General features: G+C 34.6%; 2 protein-coding genes across 2 annotated transcripts; one reads left to right on the top strand and one right to left on the bottom strand.

Moving 5' to 3' along the window:
- Positions 1-22: 22 nt before the first annotated feature.
- LOC112709554 (uncharacterized) lies at positions 23-1,123 on the top strand. Its single transcript, XM_025761441.2, has 4 exons — positions 23-42; positions 252-312; positions 431-544; positions 841-1,123. The coding sequence occupies exons 1-4, from the start codon at positions 23-25 to the stop codon at positions 1,015-1,017; spliced, it is 372 nt and encodes a 123-aa protein (XP_025617226.1). The 3' UTR covers positions 1,018-1,123.
- Positions 1,124-1,484: 361 nt separating this feature from the next.
- LOC112712170 (protein transport protein SEC24 C) lies at positions 1,485-14,631 on the bottom strand. Its single transcript, XM_025764983.3, has 25 exons — positions 14,006-14,631; positions 12,886-13,826; positions 12,314-12,550; positions 11,928-12,002; positions 11,401-11,499; positions 10,827-10,938; positions 10,086-10,213; positions 9,418-9,537; positions 8,933-9,013; positions 8,339-8,416; positions 8,108-8,200; positions 7,607-7,661; positions 6,792-6,868; positions 6,601-6,672; positions 6,386-6,469; positions 5,934-6,053; positions 5,783-5,851; positions 5,170-5,247; positions 4,887-5,025; positions 4,541-4,705; positions 3,796-3,941; positions 3,283-3,462; positions 2,725-2,813; positions 2,604-2,635; positions 1,485-1,986 (listed from the first exon to the last, which is right to left on the bottom strand). Exons 2-25 carry the CDS (start codon positions 13,738-13,740, stop codon positions 1,877-1,879), a joined length of 3,294 nt encoding a protein of 1,097 aa, XP_025620768.1. The 5' UTR covers positions 13,741-13,826; positions 14,006-14,631; the 3' UTR covers positions 1,485-1,876.
- Between the last annotated feature and the right edge of the window lie 1,360 nt (positions 14,632-15,991).

Here is a 15,991-nt window from a genome sequence, read left to right as displayed (position 1 = left end):
TTTATTTTGCGTTGGTTGGTATATGTATCCTTGGCTTCTTGTGTAACTGACTGATCATGTGTTATTGTCTTTCATTTAGTTGTGTTAAGTTGATGAGATGTTACATACATTCTGCAGTGCAGATTCATGTTCTTCGTGCATAAATTGTCTCAGGAAAATTGCTAAGGGACGTGGAACCTGATTTAATGGATCGATTAATTAAAGTAACAAAAGATTCTGATCAGAAGGAGCTACAGTTTTAACTGGATTAGGGGCGATGATCTTGAGGATGATGATGACTTGATAGAAATTGAATCGGAGGAGGATGAAAAGGTATCATACGATCATTACATCTCATGCCAACTAGACATAATTAATTGGAAAAATCTTATGATATACTTTTCATTGGTTCTATTGATAGTGTACAACTTTTTCTTGCACATTTGATCAGGAATCTAATTCGTATGATAATCAAGTAACAAAGTGGTTTGATGGTTTGATCGATAAGGACATTCAAATCACCAATGAAGTTTATTCAGTTCAGGGAGTTGAGTTTGATCGGCAGGTAATATTTTGATCCATGCTTCAAAGCAACAAAAGTTCCCTACCCAGCTACAGGCTAAGCTCACTTGTTTACCTGGTAGCTCTGTTCACTGCTACGTTCCTATCTCCAATTTTACTTTAGCTACAAACTCATAACTATAGGCTCTCTTAAACATAAAGTCAAACTCATTCATAGGATTATTTTTTTTCTATAGGTTATTATTTGTGCCTTCACAATTTACCAATATATATATATATATATTGGCACAGAGATTTTGTTTCTATTGATTTATAAGTTAACGTCTCTAACTTTAGCAGGAGTTGCGAAAGCTTGTACGTAGAGTGCATTCTACTCAGGAAATGAAGGCTGCAGATGATGAAGAGGAGAAAAAGAAAGAGATGGCATCAACTCGGGCTAAGAAGGCGTTGACTGATTCCTTCGTGGTCTTGCAAGGAGTCTTATTAATGATTATTGAATATTATTTGAGAGATTAATTTGATACCGACAAAATGGCTGAAATGTATGAAAGTAATATACCCTGTCGTGGGTGGGCAGCATGCTAAGGAAACGTCTTTCTTTCTCATTTGAATTAAACGTAAATTAGTTTTTGCAACTAGACCATTAAGTGGTGAATATTTGATTTTGATGTACAATCATTAATTTAAGAAATTGTACGATAAGAGATGAATACGAATAACTTAAGCAGAAAAAATACTGACAGAAACATTATCAATTTATCATCTGCAGTTCACCTGTTGAACTTGTATATCGGTTAACTGGTCTTTTCTTGAGCTTATTTTTTGTCAGAAGTCTTGTTGAACAAAGGGTAAAAAAAATGGAACTCGAGTTAGTAAAATTATATTCCCACAAGGTCTTTTATCTGTTGCTCGCTTGTAAATTATCGTCTTTGGTTCGCTACGGTTATTGATCAAAAGATTTCGTGTCTAAAGGAGAGGGAGAATTTGTTGCAACTATTAAAAAAATCACTTCCTTCACAGGGGCTAGTTCCGTACATAAAGATTTATTCAAATAAGACACACTATAATAATATTTCTCATGAAGAACACATAATTGCGCATAGAATTTGTATTATCAGTATGGCACCCAACTACAAAACTTCAGAAAAAAAAGAAAGAGGGGGGGGAGATAATATCAAACTATTACCAACATCAACTAACTTATACATGTACGCAACAAAATTTAAACAACAAAAACGTATTTTCTGGTTTTCCTTTCACAAACGCAAGGCAAATGAATGCGCATAAATGGGCAGGATCTCACCTATTCTTGGGGCTTGGGCTTGCTCTATCATTTACGTCTAAAGGCTTGCAAAAATGAAGCAGCAGATCTTGGTTATGATGTCATTTTATTCTGGATTTGCCTATGGACATGGATAAGAAACTCCACATAGGAGTAACCACCGGCGCTCTTATCTTCTACCATATACGAGTAAAATAACATTCCTGCAAGATAGGTAAATAGATGGCTTCGGTTAAAAAATAAGATTAATGCAAACTACACAGGACACTATACTAAGGTTGGAATATATCATGAAATGCATAACATAAGATGGTTTCATGTTATACAAAGGCATTTTGGTAAGCTTCGTAGAAAATACAGCATCTAAAGAGCTTAATAGACATTCTAAGATTTCGAGGAAAAATAATAAATCAATAAAGAAAAATCAATTTGGGGAAACAAAGCAGACAAGTTGCTAAATCAAAACACGATTGACCTATTAAGCATGGATCTCTTCATGTGGCAGGTTAAAAAGAAAAACTTCTAACTTAAAAATATATATCCAACAAAAAATTATTTCATTCCACCCAAGAAAGTTTAGCATGAATATATATTTTCCAATACAAGGAGTTCTCTATGGAATAATCCCCGTAAAGGTTAACATACCAAAGCATCCTCTTAGGTTCCCCCAAAAAAGCAATGAAAAAACAATGGATTCAATGAGAATGTTTAGTACATCAGAAAGATACTTGGTGTCAAGAAATGAAATATGGCGAGAGAAGAGCTGCAAGTGAAATTTGAAATATAAAAGAAATTGATGGTATGACGTTAGCGCACTTACCTGATTGATCTCCTTTCCTGCACAACTTCAACCTGCCAGAAAGGATAAAAAATTGCTTAAATTAAACTTCATTTAGTAAATATCATCTTATATTTATTAACAAGGTTTGAAAAAGACTTACCTAAGATAGGAACATCTTTGCCGCCGTATCTCATTGACCACTTCATTTAACCTCTTAGACAATGGATTGTCATGTTGCTGCAATACAAACTGAATAAATATAATTGTTAGCTAGCTATACATTGCAAGTTCTGAACAATAAAGTACTACAAAGGTAACTGCTGCTTAATGTTAACCATTTGTCCTTTTTGTTTTTCCTCCCTTTTTTACCTCAGAGTGAAGTCATTCAGTAATAAAAAAAACATTAACCACTTTGTGGACAGTGTTAACCCTTGAAGTTCATATACTTGCTCTCTTACCCCAAATTCCTCCTCATTTTTTGGAAACGGGAAAGAAAAGAATGATTGGGCATCTATGGAAAGATGAGAAATCATAAAAAACAAAGGAAAACAAGCAACCATGATGGCTAAAGATTGCATGAAAGCTGTCCAATCTCTTTTTCCCTCAACATCAAACATTCCCTTCAAGACATCCACTAAGGGAGGAAATTGATATCTTATAAGCCATTAGACAATGGGGCTAGAAACAATCAAAAACAAAAGAGGATAATAGAAATTACCAGAGTAGGAATTTCATCAATAGAAGCAACACCAAACAGTCTCCTCACAGTCTCCGGACTCGCAGCTTCTCCAACATATATCAAGCAATCATAACCGTTCTCAAGAAGATATATTCCCTCTTCACTAATGTGTTCACTAGAAAGTGGAAGAAAGGAAGGAATAACGGATTCCTCACTTTCCTGCAATTGATAATATGGTATGAGTATCTTTAGAAGTAATATAATGGCAGGTTCAATTGTCGATGGTATAAAACAAAGCCTTACATACGATGACTTTGTCAAAATATTAACCATTGAATTTTTTCATCAGTTAGCTTAAGTTCACAAAATTTCATATTGTCAAATAACATTTACTACTGGTTTGTTTTTTAAGATAAGAATGCAAATCATTTTGAAAATGATCAAATTTTGACTGAGCACTTCCTACTGTGCAATTCATCTAGTTTTCGTCATGTAGAATCTCAGTTTCTCATAACGTAATTATATATTTCTGAACATCATTGATAAACAAACCTTTGAGTCAAGATCATGGATAGCCACCATCCTAGGATACACAAGTGGTATTGCCAATGGACAGGAGAGAGAAGATACATAATTTATCCAAAATGATCGTTCATCAATCTTTCCATCTGTTCGCAACCCTGTACTCTTGGTTAATGCTGAAAAGAAACAGAAAACTCAAGTTAGCCCCAATTACATTGGCCTTCTAAAGGAGGCCATCATCAACGTTAGAGATGGAACAATCAATTAATCATTGACAAAGCTCTAACAGCCATACTCACTTCACAGCCCCCATAAAAAAGGACGCCATGCTTAAAAGCAAACAAGAGATGGGGAAATATCATATAGTAAAAAAAAAAAAAAAAAAAAACCCTTCCCATAGCATGTCTATTAAAATGAAGAAAATATTCTTCTAAATTGTATCTTTTACTTTTAAGATCTTTTAACTCCGCCTATGTTACACTTGCGGTACATAGCGGTCCAAGCCGGATAAAGGAGGAGGTTGTGTTAGTCTTCGGCAACCAACATAAAAATATAGCCGAACCCCATGACTTTAAGATCTTTAGCATAACAATACAACAAAGGCAAAATATACACAACATAAAGATAAATAAAATAAATAAATAAAAATAAAAAAGTGGTTGAGGAATATCCATGTAAGGTAGATGGCAGATTAAAAAACTGCAACAAATAATGACATTCACAGAAATGTTCATCATAAAACTTGATGCATAGAAGCACGAAAAATTATACATACCAAGTGTGTACAAGGGCAAAAGCTTTAGTGCCTCTGGCAGAATAAGTTGTCCAGATGAGGATACTGTTGCACAAAATTTACGATACGAGTACAAGGCATTGATGCAAAGGTTCGTCACTTGTTCCCGAACAAGCGGAAGTGGCTTTGAAGGAATTTCACTAGCAGCTACATAAAGAAAACAAAAGGTTATTTCTCTCCAAAACATTACACCTGCAAACATATCTTCTAAACTAGGTACAGAAATTAAAGCCGACAGAATCCAAAATAGAGTTTTTAATAGGCAATATATAGCATGCAGAAATGTTAAAACCAGAATATGACAACACACACCAAGGATAAATGTCACCTTGCTTTAAGAAACAGCAGAATTGGGTATCCAAGTCAGCTGCGCGGAATAGATTACTAAGCATACTAGTGACAGGCAGGGATAAGGTGATGACACGTATTCTTCTTTGACCATACACAGTAGTGTAAAGAAGAGCACACTGAAAAATGAAAATGATCCAATCAGAACAAAATTAACAGAAAATTTCAGTTGTGGCAACTATTAAGTTTCCAAGCGTAATATAATATATTCTAAAGATCATGAGCTACTTGTAATGAAGTGAAGGAGTAAAATTGCTTAATACCTGAAATGTGCATTCTGATCCATCTTGCAACTTATCATCATGTTTCAAAGTTACCATGAAAGTTTTGTCACAGTCAATCTGCAGAAATAATAAAAATTAGGCAACTAGTCCAACATGACATAGTAATGACTTGATAATATGACCAACTCTCCCTTTTCTTTAGGATATGAGACAAACAGAAAATACGGACAGACGATGTTTGAATTTAATATACTGATTTAAAATATTCTTTTATCACCCAAAACAATCCAAGAAGAAAACTGACTCAAAGAAAGATAATATCCAGAACTACAAAAATTAAAGTAAACCCACAAGGTGGTAAAATAAAAGTTAAAGATAAAATGAGAAAACAAACATTTTTTGACTCCAAATTTATGGAAGGCCAGCAGGATAAACTATGTTAGTTGACCTAGGTAATAGAGTAATACTGTAATAGCATTAACTCAAAAAGACTGAAACAAAGTCAGTATAGTTAACCATGGTCTAGGATATCTCAACATGTCATTCAACCATCAATCTGTCCATGCATATATTCACAGGTAAAAACATGCTTGGGTTGCACATATGCATAGACACATAAAATCATATCCAGCATCTAAAAAAAATTACAAACCCCAGGTAGGTCAACATCAGTTGGGATGCGTTTACAGAAGTTGCCATAGTATTCCTGAACTTGGATTCCCTGAAAAAGAAAACAAGATGAAAATTCAGGTCTATCTGTTTCATGAGATGGCTGCAAAATAGATACTAAACAAGCACATTACCTGGCTGCATCTCACACGCATCACAGCCTCAAAACCTTGTGGCCTGGTGATATTCCATCTTAGATCATTGAAAAGCTTTGCAGGATCAGAAAGTGCTGAGAATGGATAATAGTAGTAGACCTGAGGGAAAAAAAGGGTAAGAAGTTCAACAGCTAAACATCTGATGTGCGCAACACATCGGCATAGCTACTTTTATAGGTAACATGCTTTACAAAAAGACCATCAGGGGTTTGAAAGCATTTTCAGACAGACAGCTCTCTATAAGTAGAAAATCTGAAAAGATCACACTAAGTAACATATGAATTCATTATTACTGCAAATTTAAATATTATCAACTTCAGAAGAAAATAAGTAATCAGCTCTCATATCTTCAAAAACCAAATGTCATTAAAGCTTAAATTTCAATCATTTACTTGGATCACGAGCCGAAAAAGGATTCATGTATAGGTTACCTGTCCACCAGTAGTTCTTGGGATGACAGATATGGACGCAATATCAACGTAAGTCTGGGTAGTCACAAATAGATCAACACAAACCTGCAGCATTACAAAAAAAAAGGGTCTAAATCCTCCATACCAAGAAGATTATCAAACAGAACCAGTAATCTTAACTGACAAAAAAATGATGTTCAAAGGCAAAGCGAAAGAACACAAGAGTCAAGATTGACCTGATACTCAGCAAATTCAACTGCCAGTTCCTTGAATGCTTTATCTGCTGGTTGAAGCAATTTATGGGCTTCCTGAAATTCAACAAACATGGAATTTCCTATAAGAAAATTCTAAAGATGTCTCCAGTAGAGGATTAGGAGGTAGAACTGAAAAAAATGATGCAGAGTATCATATGAACCATGGAGAATACCTTTTCCCCAGCAGACATGTTTGTTCTACCTTCAGCCTCCCGAGCAGAAAGGGCACAAATGCCTACGGATGGCAAGACTGAAAATAAAAGAACAAAGTCATGAGAAACAGCAAACATACTTGATGAATCAACCAGTAAAACAGATATCACACAGAAAATGAGAGAACCAAATAAATTCACAAAGATAAAAAACAAAGCAATGACAAGAAACAGAATAAAAAACTCAAGGCAAGACCAGAAAGAAACATACAAAGAGAAATATAACCACAAAGTCCAAACACAAATGATATTATTTAAACTGTAAATATAATAATAGTTCCAGCCTCAGACCAATTACTGTTGAAATAGTAGAGTGAACCTTGAAGATAACAATCATTTGAGGACAATCAAGGATGTTTACCAAGTATTCCTATCATGCTTAATCAAAGACCCACACAAACTATTTGTGGACATTAAAGTGTTAACAAACTAGGGTTTTTATAAATAAATTAGTCGTGAAATTCAAAAAATAAAAGTATTCCTTTGGTAACAATCGTTGCATCATGCATGTTCAGAAGTGACATAATTTCAGCTTCCAGATTTCACCCATCACAGATCACTCAGGGTAAGAATTAGGTTTATATAAATAAATTAGTCGTGAAATTCAAAAAAATAAAAGTATTCCTTTGGTAACAAACGTTGCAGCATGCATGTACAGAAGTGACATAATTTCAGCTTCCAGATTTCACCCATCACAGTTCACTCAGGTAAGAATATACATATGATTGAACATGTTGATGCTTGATAGCAACAACTATATAAGATAGAAAGCTCACCTGACTGGAAAACCAAGAGCTTTCCTCCAGTGCTCTTCATTGCAAGGAAAGCTGCCTAAAAGAAGAAAACAATCTTGTAAGCATTAACTTATTTGTAAATACAATGATGGATATAATGATCTGCCTTGGTAAGATGAACATATCAAATTGTCAACCTCTTTGAGATTATAATGAATACAATGGTAAATGCCAACATTAGGTCATTAGCACGCTAGGCATCCCTAGTTCCTAAGTGTATGTTACAAGAACCAGAAGACGTAATAACCAAGGCAAAGCGAACAGTTTAAAGAGGGATCGCACTGTAACAACTAACAAATTAGGGAATGGGCAAGGTAAACCACGGAAAAAACAGGTAAAAGAGTAAAAACAATGAAATCGAGTGAACATAATAAACAGTAACTAAATTGATAATGGTACTTTCATCTCCATACATATCACAGCAAATAAAATGTCAAACATCATAGAGACATACAATTATAACTTGAAAACTTGATGTCATACCTTGATAGCTGCACCAAAGGCAGACTCTGAGGTTCTATTATTCTGAAACATTGTAGGAATGCTTTCCAAAAGTAGTTCTAAGTGTTGACGGCACTAACCACAAGAAACACAAACCAAATTATTAAAGCATCATAAGGATAGGTAAACCAAGAATAAGAAAAATAAAACAATCTAAATACATTCTTTACCAATTAAAACTATATGAGAAGAGGGAGCAAAATTGAAACTAACCTCAGATAGGGGAACAATGACATCAGTTTGGAGTGGAGTATAGACATCATGTACATCAGGAACAATGAGCATCAAGGGCTGAAAATTAAAATTTCAAAATCAGTAGTATAACACTCAATAACTCAGAACCATAAACAACTATTTATCAAATTAGTTGTAAAGGCATACTTTCGCAAAGCAATCACAAGTGGGAAAAAATGGAGAAAGAAAGATAGATAGAAAAGAAAAGAAAAGAAAAGAAAAGAAGCAAGATAAATGCAAATAATAGAAGAACAGCAACTTTCCCATTACTCCAATACGTAGATTACATCAACAAAACCATGAAAACATGATTCCTCAACTTCCTTGACACTACTAAACTGCAGTAGATCAACCCAAACTGTCTCTCACCATGCATAAACAGAATAGTTAAAATTTATTTTGGTCCTCATACGTAAAAATTCTCTGATTCAAATTCACGTAAGCAGAGTATATTTTCTTTAGTTTTTTAATTAGTGTACACAGAATTAAAAAAAGAAGCTTCACTAAGAGTTCCCAAATGAATAGAAAGGATTTTATGTATTTGTTTAGTTAATGTACTCATCTTTTATTTACCTGCTGCAAAGCACGTTTCAAGTTGTAGAAGTGAATTGTTGAATCAAAAGTTGCAACTCCCACCAATGTGCGAGGACCTTCCTGCAGCAACGAGATCAAAAAACCCTAGCTAAGTGCAATGATGGGGGGAAATGGGATGATAGCAAAATCTTACTTTTGGCAGGATAATGGGTGAACAATATTCATTTCTCCTAATTATTTTTCAGCAAGATTACTAATCAGCTATGAGTTAAGAGATTTGTCAAAGAAGTAAAAAAAAAAAGGATAAATAAAAAGGCAATCAATATTCTGCTAATATAAATGGAGGTGGTGTTGAGAGAAGAAAGAATATCTGAGCTTTTGACTATTGGCATTAAAGTACCTATAACTGCAGTTTAACTAGGCAATATGAGTTTCAGACCAAACAAAGGGAACATGGAAAACATAGAGCATCAGAAAGATATAAATGATTGACAATAATAAAGCTGTTTACAGTCAGAACTCACAGGAAGGTCAGAAATAACTTGATTGATGGCACTGCAAGCTGCAGCCGTTGCACCAGTTTGAACAGCATTCATGGATACATCAATGAGAAAGAAATACACAGCAGGCATTGGCTCGCGGACCTACACCAAACAGAGTGAACCTGACATTATCATCACAAAAGGACTAGAGAAACAACAATTAGATTTTGTGTGTAAAGAAAAGGGGGGGGGGGGGGGGAGGGGTGAACACTTATTCCAGCCTGAAGCTTAAACTTCTTACGTTGTATTTCAGCTTAGAGCCATAAAACAACTGACTCAATCATATAATTCATCATATGCATACTTTATCAATCCAGTGTTACAAAAGAAAAAAGAAACTTCATTCAATATGCAAAAACAAGCAGTTATAAAATCAGGTAGAAATAGCACCAACAAACCATAGTACCGTACACTTAAACATCAAATTGTCTCAATATTTTGAATTAGATCTGTGATCTGATATTTAGACCAAGTAATATTCCATCAAACTTGTTTAAGAACTATCAGAATTGCTAAGCTGCTTTTTGTTACCATCATAATTCATAATTATCAAGATTTTCTTATAACTAGCACAGTCCTTTGTTGGAATATTTTCAGATGTTAGTGAACCTAATCTTGAAAAAACTTGTATAGTTTAAAAAGAAACTAACCATAAATTCTTTAGTAGCAACAAACTCGACTGTTCCTCTACATAACTCAGCCCTTTCATCAGCATCCCTACGCCTACCATCTGGACCCAAATTGCAGTGGTAGTCCCGCGGAGTTTCATCACTAAATCCTGTCAAACAAATACATAGTCATAAATAAATGGTTGGCCATGCCATGAAAAGCAAAACAGTGCATAATCCCACCATATAGGTACAATTTGACTTAGGTTGAACCCACTGCAAAAGGCTTTGACACATAAGCACAGTGTTTTTTCTTTTCTTTTCCGATTCACACCTAAGCACATCGATTGTTAACAAGCTCTGCTCCAATGAAATTTGATGATGCTCACTCTTTTGCATTTATTTCTTTTACTTTTCTTTTTCTATTTAGGAGGACCCCTTATCCTATAATTTCTTGTATTCCCTTATCTCTCTTAAATAAGATTTTTCTTTTATCAGAAAGAGATAGTTTCATGAGCAACAACAATCACATTTAAAAGTAAGCTATAGATAACTAGTGCATCAAACATAAAGGTTTCTATTTCCCCTCCCTTCATTCTATGGGAATGAATTGTCACCAAAATAAATAAAACAAAAAATAAAAATAAATAAATAATCCCTGCAGACAGTCAGCACCATAGTTACCGGAAAAAGACAGTCAACAGCATTGGCACCCTCCATACTATATGTAAACAAAAAAATAGTAGGATAGGCAATTGTGTAGCAGATATTATTGGTACTAACCACATAAGTTGCAGATGAAACGCCTTCCCTGATCAACAAATTTCATAAAAGGATTTATGTAGGCCTTGCAACGTGAGCAACGGACAGGACCACTCTCCCCAAAATCAACAACCTGTAAGAAGCATTAGGTAATAAGCCAAACAGATATTTTTTAATAAATACAGAACTTCTTGATTGAAAGCAGCATGTTAAAAATAACAAAACACAAATATATGACAAATCTCAATAAATGCAGAAAATATGCATAAGAGGGGGAAATACTAGGAGAAGGGAGGATGAGGAATACTCTTAAATGAACAGAACAAAAAACAACAACGAGAAAATCAATCACACAAAGGCAGGGAACAATATAAAGTGGCTTAAATCCACCACTACAGCTATACAAAATATGATTTTCAGATAGTAGTTACTGGGCTCACTGTCCCAAAGTCTGAAAAAAGCATTAGTCTATCTTATAAAGCATTCTTCTCTTGACAAAAGCACAAACTGTTTTCATGAATACTTCCGCTGGAAGGAATGTTTTCCATAATTACCAAACAACAAAACAAAACAAAAAAAACAATATAATTGTTACTTGGATGGGCTCTTCAGATGGATGTGGAAGGGCCAAAGGTTGAACTATGACAGCCAACTGCATTCCTGATGTTCCCAAAAGATCGGCAGTGAAAGGAATCTGTTTTGTTCAACACAAAAAGAAAGAAATGAAAAGAAATCAATATGTAACAAGAGAAACACAACATTTAGTAACCAACCTTTGAAAACTACTGTAAGACTTAAACTTGAGTTAAAAAAAAAAAAAAAAGCAATTTTTTATGGAAAGAATAATAGAGCTAAAATGGGGGACTTGCTCTTAAGTGAAGGATGAAAAACAAATAAACGTTAAAGCATAATAAATAAATCAAAAGAGTAAAGTCTGTTCCCTCTGATTTACCACCAAACCACTAAAGTAACAGTAAAATACTATAATATCAAAGCTGCAAAAGTAACTATAAAACAAGTGAATAAATGATATAGATAGGCGAGTACTTATCCTTAACAATTCTATCATTTCTCAACAGCTTAATTAAAAGGTAAAATCATATTTAAGATTTTTAATGTGACCTGATTGATTGTGCACCTCATGTAACGTGGACTGCAGTTCCCTGTATCTCTTACAATGTAATCACTTGTAGCAGGCTGGACTCAAAAAATAAAATTTTAAAAAAAGATCAGAACAAGCATGAGAAAAGATTAACGCAATACTTATATATAACTTTCAAGAAAATATAAGACATAGCATTAGTTAATAAATCTACATATTTAAAAATGTTTAAAGAAAATTAAAAGGATGATGGCGGAGAAAAGGAAGTTGATAAACGTAATAGAAGCCACTAATACCAAAGACAAGGACATGCAAGCACATTTAACAACCCCTGATTAGAATATAAAGCCGGTTCTCTCTTTCTCCCATATCCATATTTATATATGAAGAATATTTGGATGAATACCGGAGGAATGGTTGCCTGATTGCCTTGACGAGTTTCATGTAAGATCACTGAGGAACCTGGGGAAGGCCTTGGAATTTGATTGGGATCTATTTTGGAAGGCCCTACCAAGGGGGCTCCAGTTTGACCAACCGCAGGTGATATTGTAGTAGTCATGGATTGATTTGGCAGTGGTGGTGACATGCTATACATCCGAGGAGGAACCTGTGAAGGACCAGGAACAGGAGGAGGTGGTGCCACCTACAAAATTCCGAATATTCAAAATGCAGATTGATTTTCAAAAAATATGTAAATGCTGTAGCGCATATGAAACACAATTTGATTACAAGATATAGTGAGATATTTGAGAACATTTACTGTCCATAGATGCTTAAAGTAAAACCTGTAAAAAATGCTCATTCTTTTGTATGATAACAAACACTAGTTTCTCAAAGATTATATGATAAACAGCTAGCTACAGATTAATCAGATAACAGCATAATCATATTATGTCCGTGATTCACCTTCAAACTATGTTAACCTATATTTATAGGCTAAAAGACATCCAAATATTGTATAATATTAGAGAGAGCTACCTGTTGCTGGGATTGCATCTGCCAAGAAGGTGCTGCAAAAGGAGAAGCTGGGGGCTGCATTATTCCTTGAGATGCCATAGGATATGGGGGCTGTGGTTGAGCAACTGGTCCTGGAGGAGTTCTCATTGTTGGAGGTCCAAGGGGCGGCTGTGGCATGCTGCCACCAACTGGAGGGAAACGTGGTGGACCAGGTAAAGTACCACCGGAAAATGCAGGCGGCCCATTACTCATCAAGTTACTTGGTACACCTGTTTGGGGCACCGGTGGAGGGGCGCTCATCGGTGGTGAAGTAAAAGGACTTGGACTTGGGCTTAGGCTTGCACTTGGACGGGCACCTAGAGTTGGGGGCGGTGGAGGCCCAAGTGGACGAGCTGGTGGAGAACCACCAGGTGGAGGAACCCCAGACAATGGTGCTGCTGGAGCCCCACCCAGAGATGACGAAAAAGAGCTATGCGGTGCTGCTGGTCTCATCCCAAATGCTGGAGGTTGACCAGGAGGCGGGCCAGTAGGCCTTCCAGGGCCCAAATTTGGAGGTAATGTAGATACTGGTGGTCCAGAAGGGGGCCCTGCAGGCCTCACCATTGCTCCTGGAGGAGGACCAGGCCGTGCAAACGATGGAGAAGGACCAGGAATTCCCTGCGACGGAGCCGAAGAAGCAAATGGCGGTGGTTGGCCAAAAGGGGGAGGTCTAGAAACAGGGTTTGAGGTCATAGGAGGCCGATAAAGATTTAAATTCTGCATATTATCAGCTAACCCATCAGGTGTACCCCTTATATTGGGAACATAATTAGGGGGAGGTGCTTGAGGTGTGTTACTTCCGGGTCTAGGTGCCCCTGGAGGCACAGGAGCAGCCATTACTGAATCAAATCAAATCAAATCAAAGCTCGTTCCTCTTCCACAGATTACCAAACAAACACCAGAAGAAAAAAACCGATCCAAATCTACAAATGAACACAGATTCGCAAATCACTTCAATATTTCATTGTCACACGAAAAAATCAAATGAGGAAACAAAGACAGACACGTAAACCCGATCGATCGATCCAGCTAATTGAAATTATCGAAGCTGACAGGAATTCAAAAAATGAAAGACAAGAAAAAAGGAGGGAATGAGCGAAACCTGTAATCAGATCGCTGGAATCTGCAAAATTTGGGACCAAAATTGAGGTTAGATCGGAAAAGAGGGGTTTTAGAGATTGGGAAATGGAACCAGCACCTTTGTTTCTTTGGGCATGTGTAACTGTTTAAGGGCGTTTGGTTCCGGTTATTTTCCAATAAACAAAGGCTGCACAAAATTTTTCTGGTTTATATATTTATTATGTGGAAAGCTGCATAAATAATATTTCATCGTCAACTAGTCTCTACTCTCTACTTACTCTACCACTACCGGCACCACAGCACCACCGAGGGAAGGACATTTTGGTCCATTCAGAGACAAATACCATTAGGTGCTTGTCATCTCTACTAATGACAGAGTGACACCTGGTACTTTAGTATGAATTATAGGCTGTGTTTAAATTATTTTCTGTTTCTCTCCCGAAAATTCAATTTAAGGAAATAATTAAAATCATGACTCAATGATACTAATTAACCAATAAAGGGTATAAGAAATTCCATTTGGACCAACGATATAGGCCCAAAGAAGTGCTTAGAGGAGCGCGAGTTATTGCTCTTCTACTACTGTTTCAATTATCATCCACAAAAAAATATCTATATCTACACAACGTGAAAAACTTTTCATGCAACAAGAAAATAAAGAAATCATCCATTATTTACAGATGAGAAGTGGTGACAGGGACGGATCTATGTGTTCGGTTGTGGGGTCAACTGCCCCCACTACAATTTGAAATTTTTTTGAGTAATATATGATAATAATATTTATTTGCCCCTACTAAATTATTAAATTTGACCCCACAATAATTTTTTATTCAATTTTTGATACTTCATAACCAATTTAAAAATTTCATATTAGATGTCATTAGAATGATCAATTATCAATTTAAATGAAATTTATGTTTTTTTTTAGAAATTGACTTAAAAAAGTATTATTTATCTTTTTTATATTAGTTTTATTTTTTTTGTAACAACTGCATTAATTGAAAGAACTTTTTCAACTATGAATCTCAATAAGAGTTGGCTTCTAATTGTATGATAAGTTAATTTCTAAATAAGTATATATATATATATATATATATATATATATATATATATATATATATATATATATAAAAGAGTAATACAACATATTCAAGTTTTTTTATAAACTAAGTCTAACCAAGTTAAACAATAAGACTTAGAATAATGCTAATCATAATTGATTTTTGTTATCTTAGATTAATTTAGTTGAACTTATTTAACAAAAAAAATACTTAAATGTGTAGTATTATTTTATATAAAAAGAGAGATATTTCGATTGTATTGTTAAAAAAAAGATTACTCAATTTTTTAAAATATAAAATCTAAATAATAAAATTTTAAATTATGTGTTATTATTTAAATTATTATTTTAATATTTTAATTTGTAAATTAAATATTTTAAAGACTAATCATATTATATATATAGAAAATAACCACCTATATACATATTGAAATAAAAAATACACATTAAAAATAAATTAAATAATACATGTATTTATATACAAATATATAATGATTAATGAATATTTTAATAGTTAATTTTTAGGTATATATAATATTTTTATTATAAAAATTATTATTATATTATATATATTTTGCCCCCACTGTCAAAATTTTCTGGATCCGTCACTGAGTGGTGACCAAGCTATTATTCTTCTCAGTAAATATCTTATTATACTCGGTGTTTTGAAGGTTATCTGATTCGTGTTTAGGTTTGAGCATGAGGTCTAAGTCTTTAGTAAAGTAGTTTTTGACTTAGCTCGCGTTAAGTGACCTCGCTTGAGTTGTTTGAAAAGAGATAGGGATAGTACTTGTAAAATATTCCGATGCCTAAACCAGTAAGAGTATGATGAGTAGGTTTATAGTGTATTGAATTTTAAATATACCTGAGAGATCAGTTTATTTATAAGTGATGAATCAATAACCATCGTTAAAGTAGTTCCATTATTGATGGTGAATAACCGTTCCT

The sequence above is a fragment of the Arachis hypogaea genome, chromosome 9 (assembly GCF_003086295.3).
Source record: "Arachis hypogaea cultivar Tifrunner chromosome 9, arahy.Tifrunner.gnm2.J5K5, whole genome shotgun sequence".
NCBI classification, from domain to species: Eukaryota; Viridiplantae; Streptophyta; class Magnoliopsida; order Fabales; family Fabaceae; genus Arachis; species Arachis hypogaea.
Note: the sequence above shows the minus strand (reverse complement) of the source record. Positions and strands in the feature narration are given on the sequence as shown.

Excerpts from the sequence above, each read along its gene's own strand:
- LOC112712170 (XM_025764983.3), bottom strand. The coding sequence starts at position 13,740 with ATGGCTGCTCCTGTGCCTCCAGGGGCACCTAGACCCGGAAGTAACACA. Across the intron at positions 5,852-5,933 it reads TGCGTGTGAGATGCAGCCAG|GGAATCCAAGTTCAGGAATA; the intron begins GTAATGTGCTTG and ends TTTCTTTTTCAG. Across the intron at positions 1,987-2,603 it reads CAGGAAAGGAGATCAATCAG|GAATGTTATTTTACTCGTAT; the intron begins GTAAGTGCGCTA and ends CCTATCTTGCAG.
- LOC112709554 (XM_025761441.2), top strand. The coding sequence starts at position 23 with ATGTATCCTTGGCTTCTTGT. Across the intron at positions 43-251 it reads ATGTATCCTTGGCTTCTTGT|GGGCGATGATCTTGAGGATG; the intron begins GTAACTGACTGA and ends TAACTGGATTAG. Across the intron at positions 545-840 it reads GAGTTGAGTTTGATCGGCAG|GAGTTGCGAAAGCTTGTACG; the intron begins GTAATATTTTGA and ends TAACTTTAGCAG.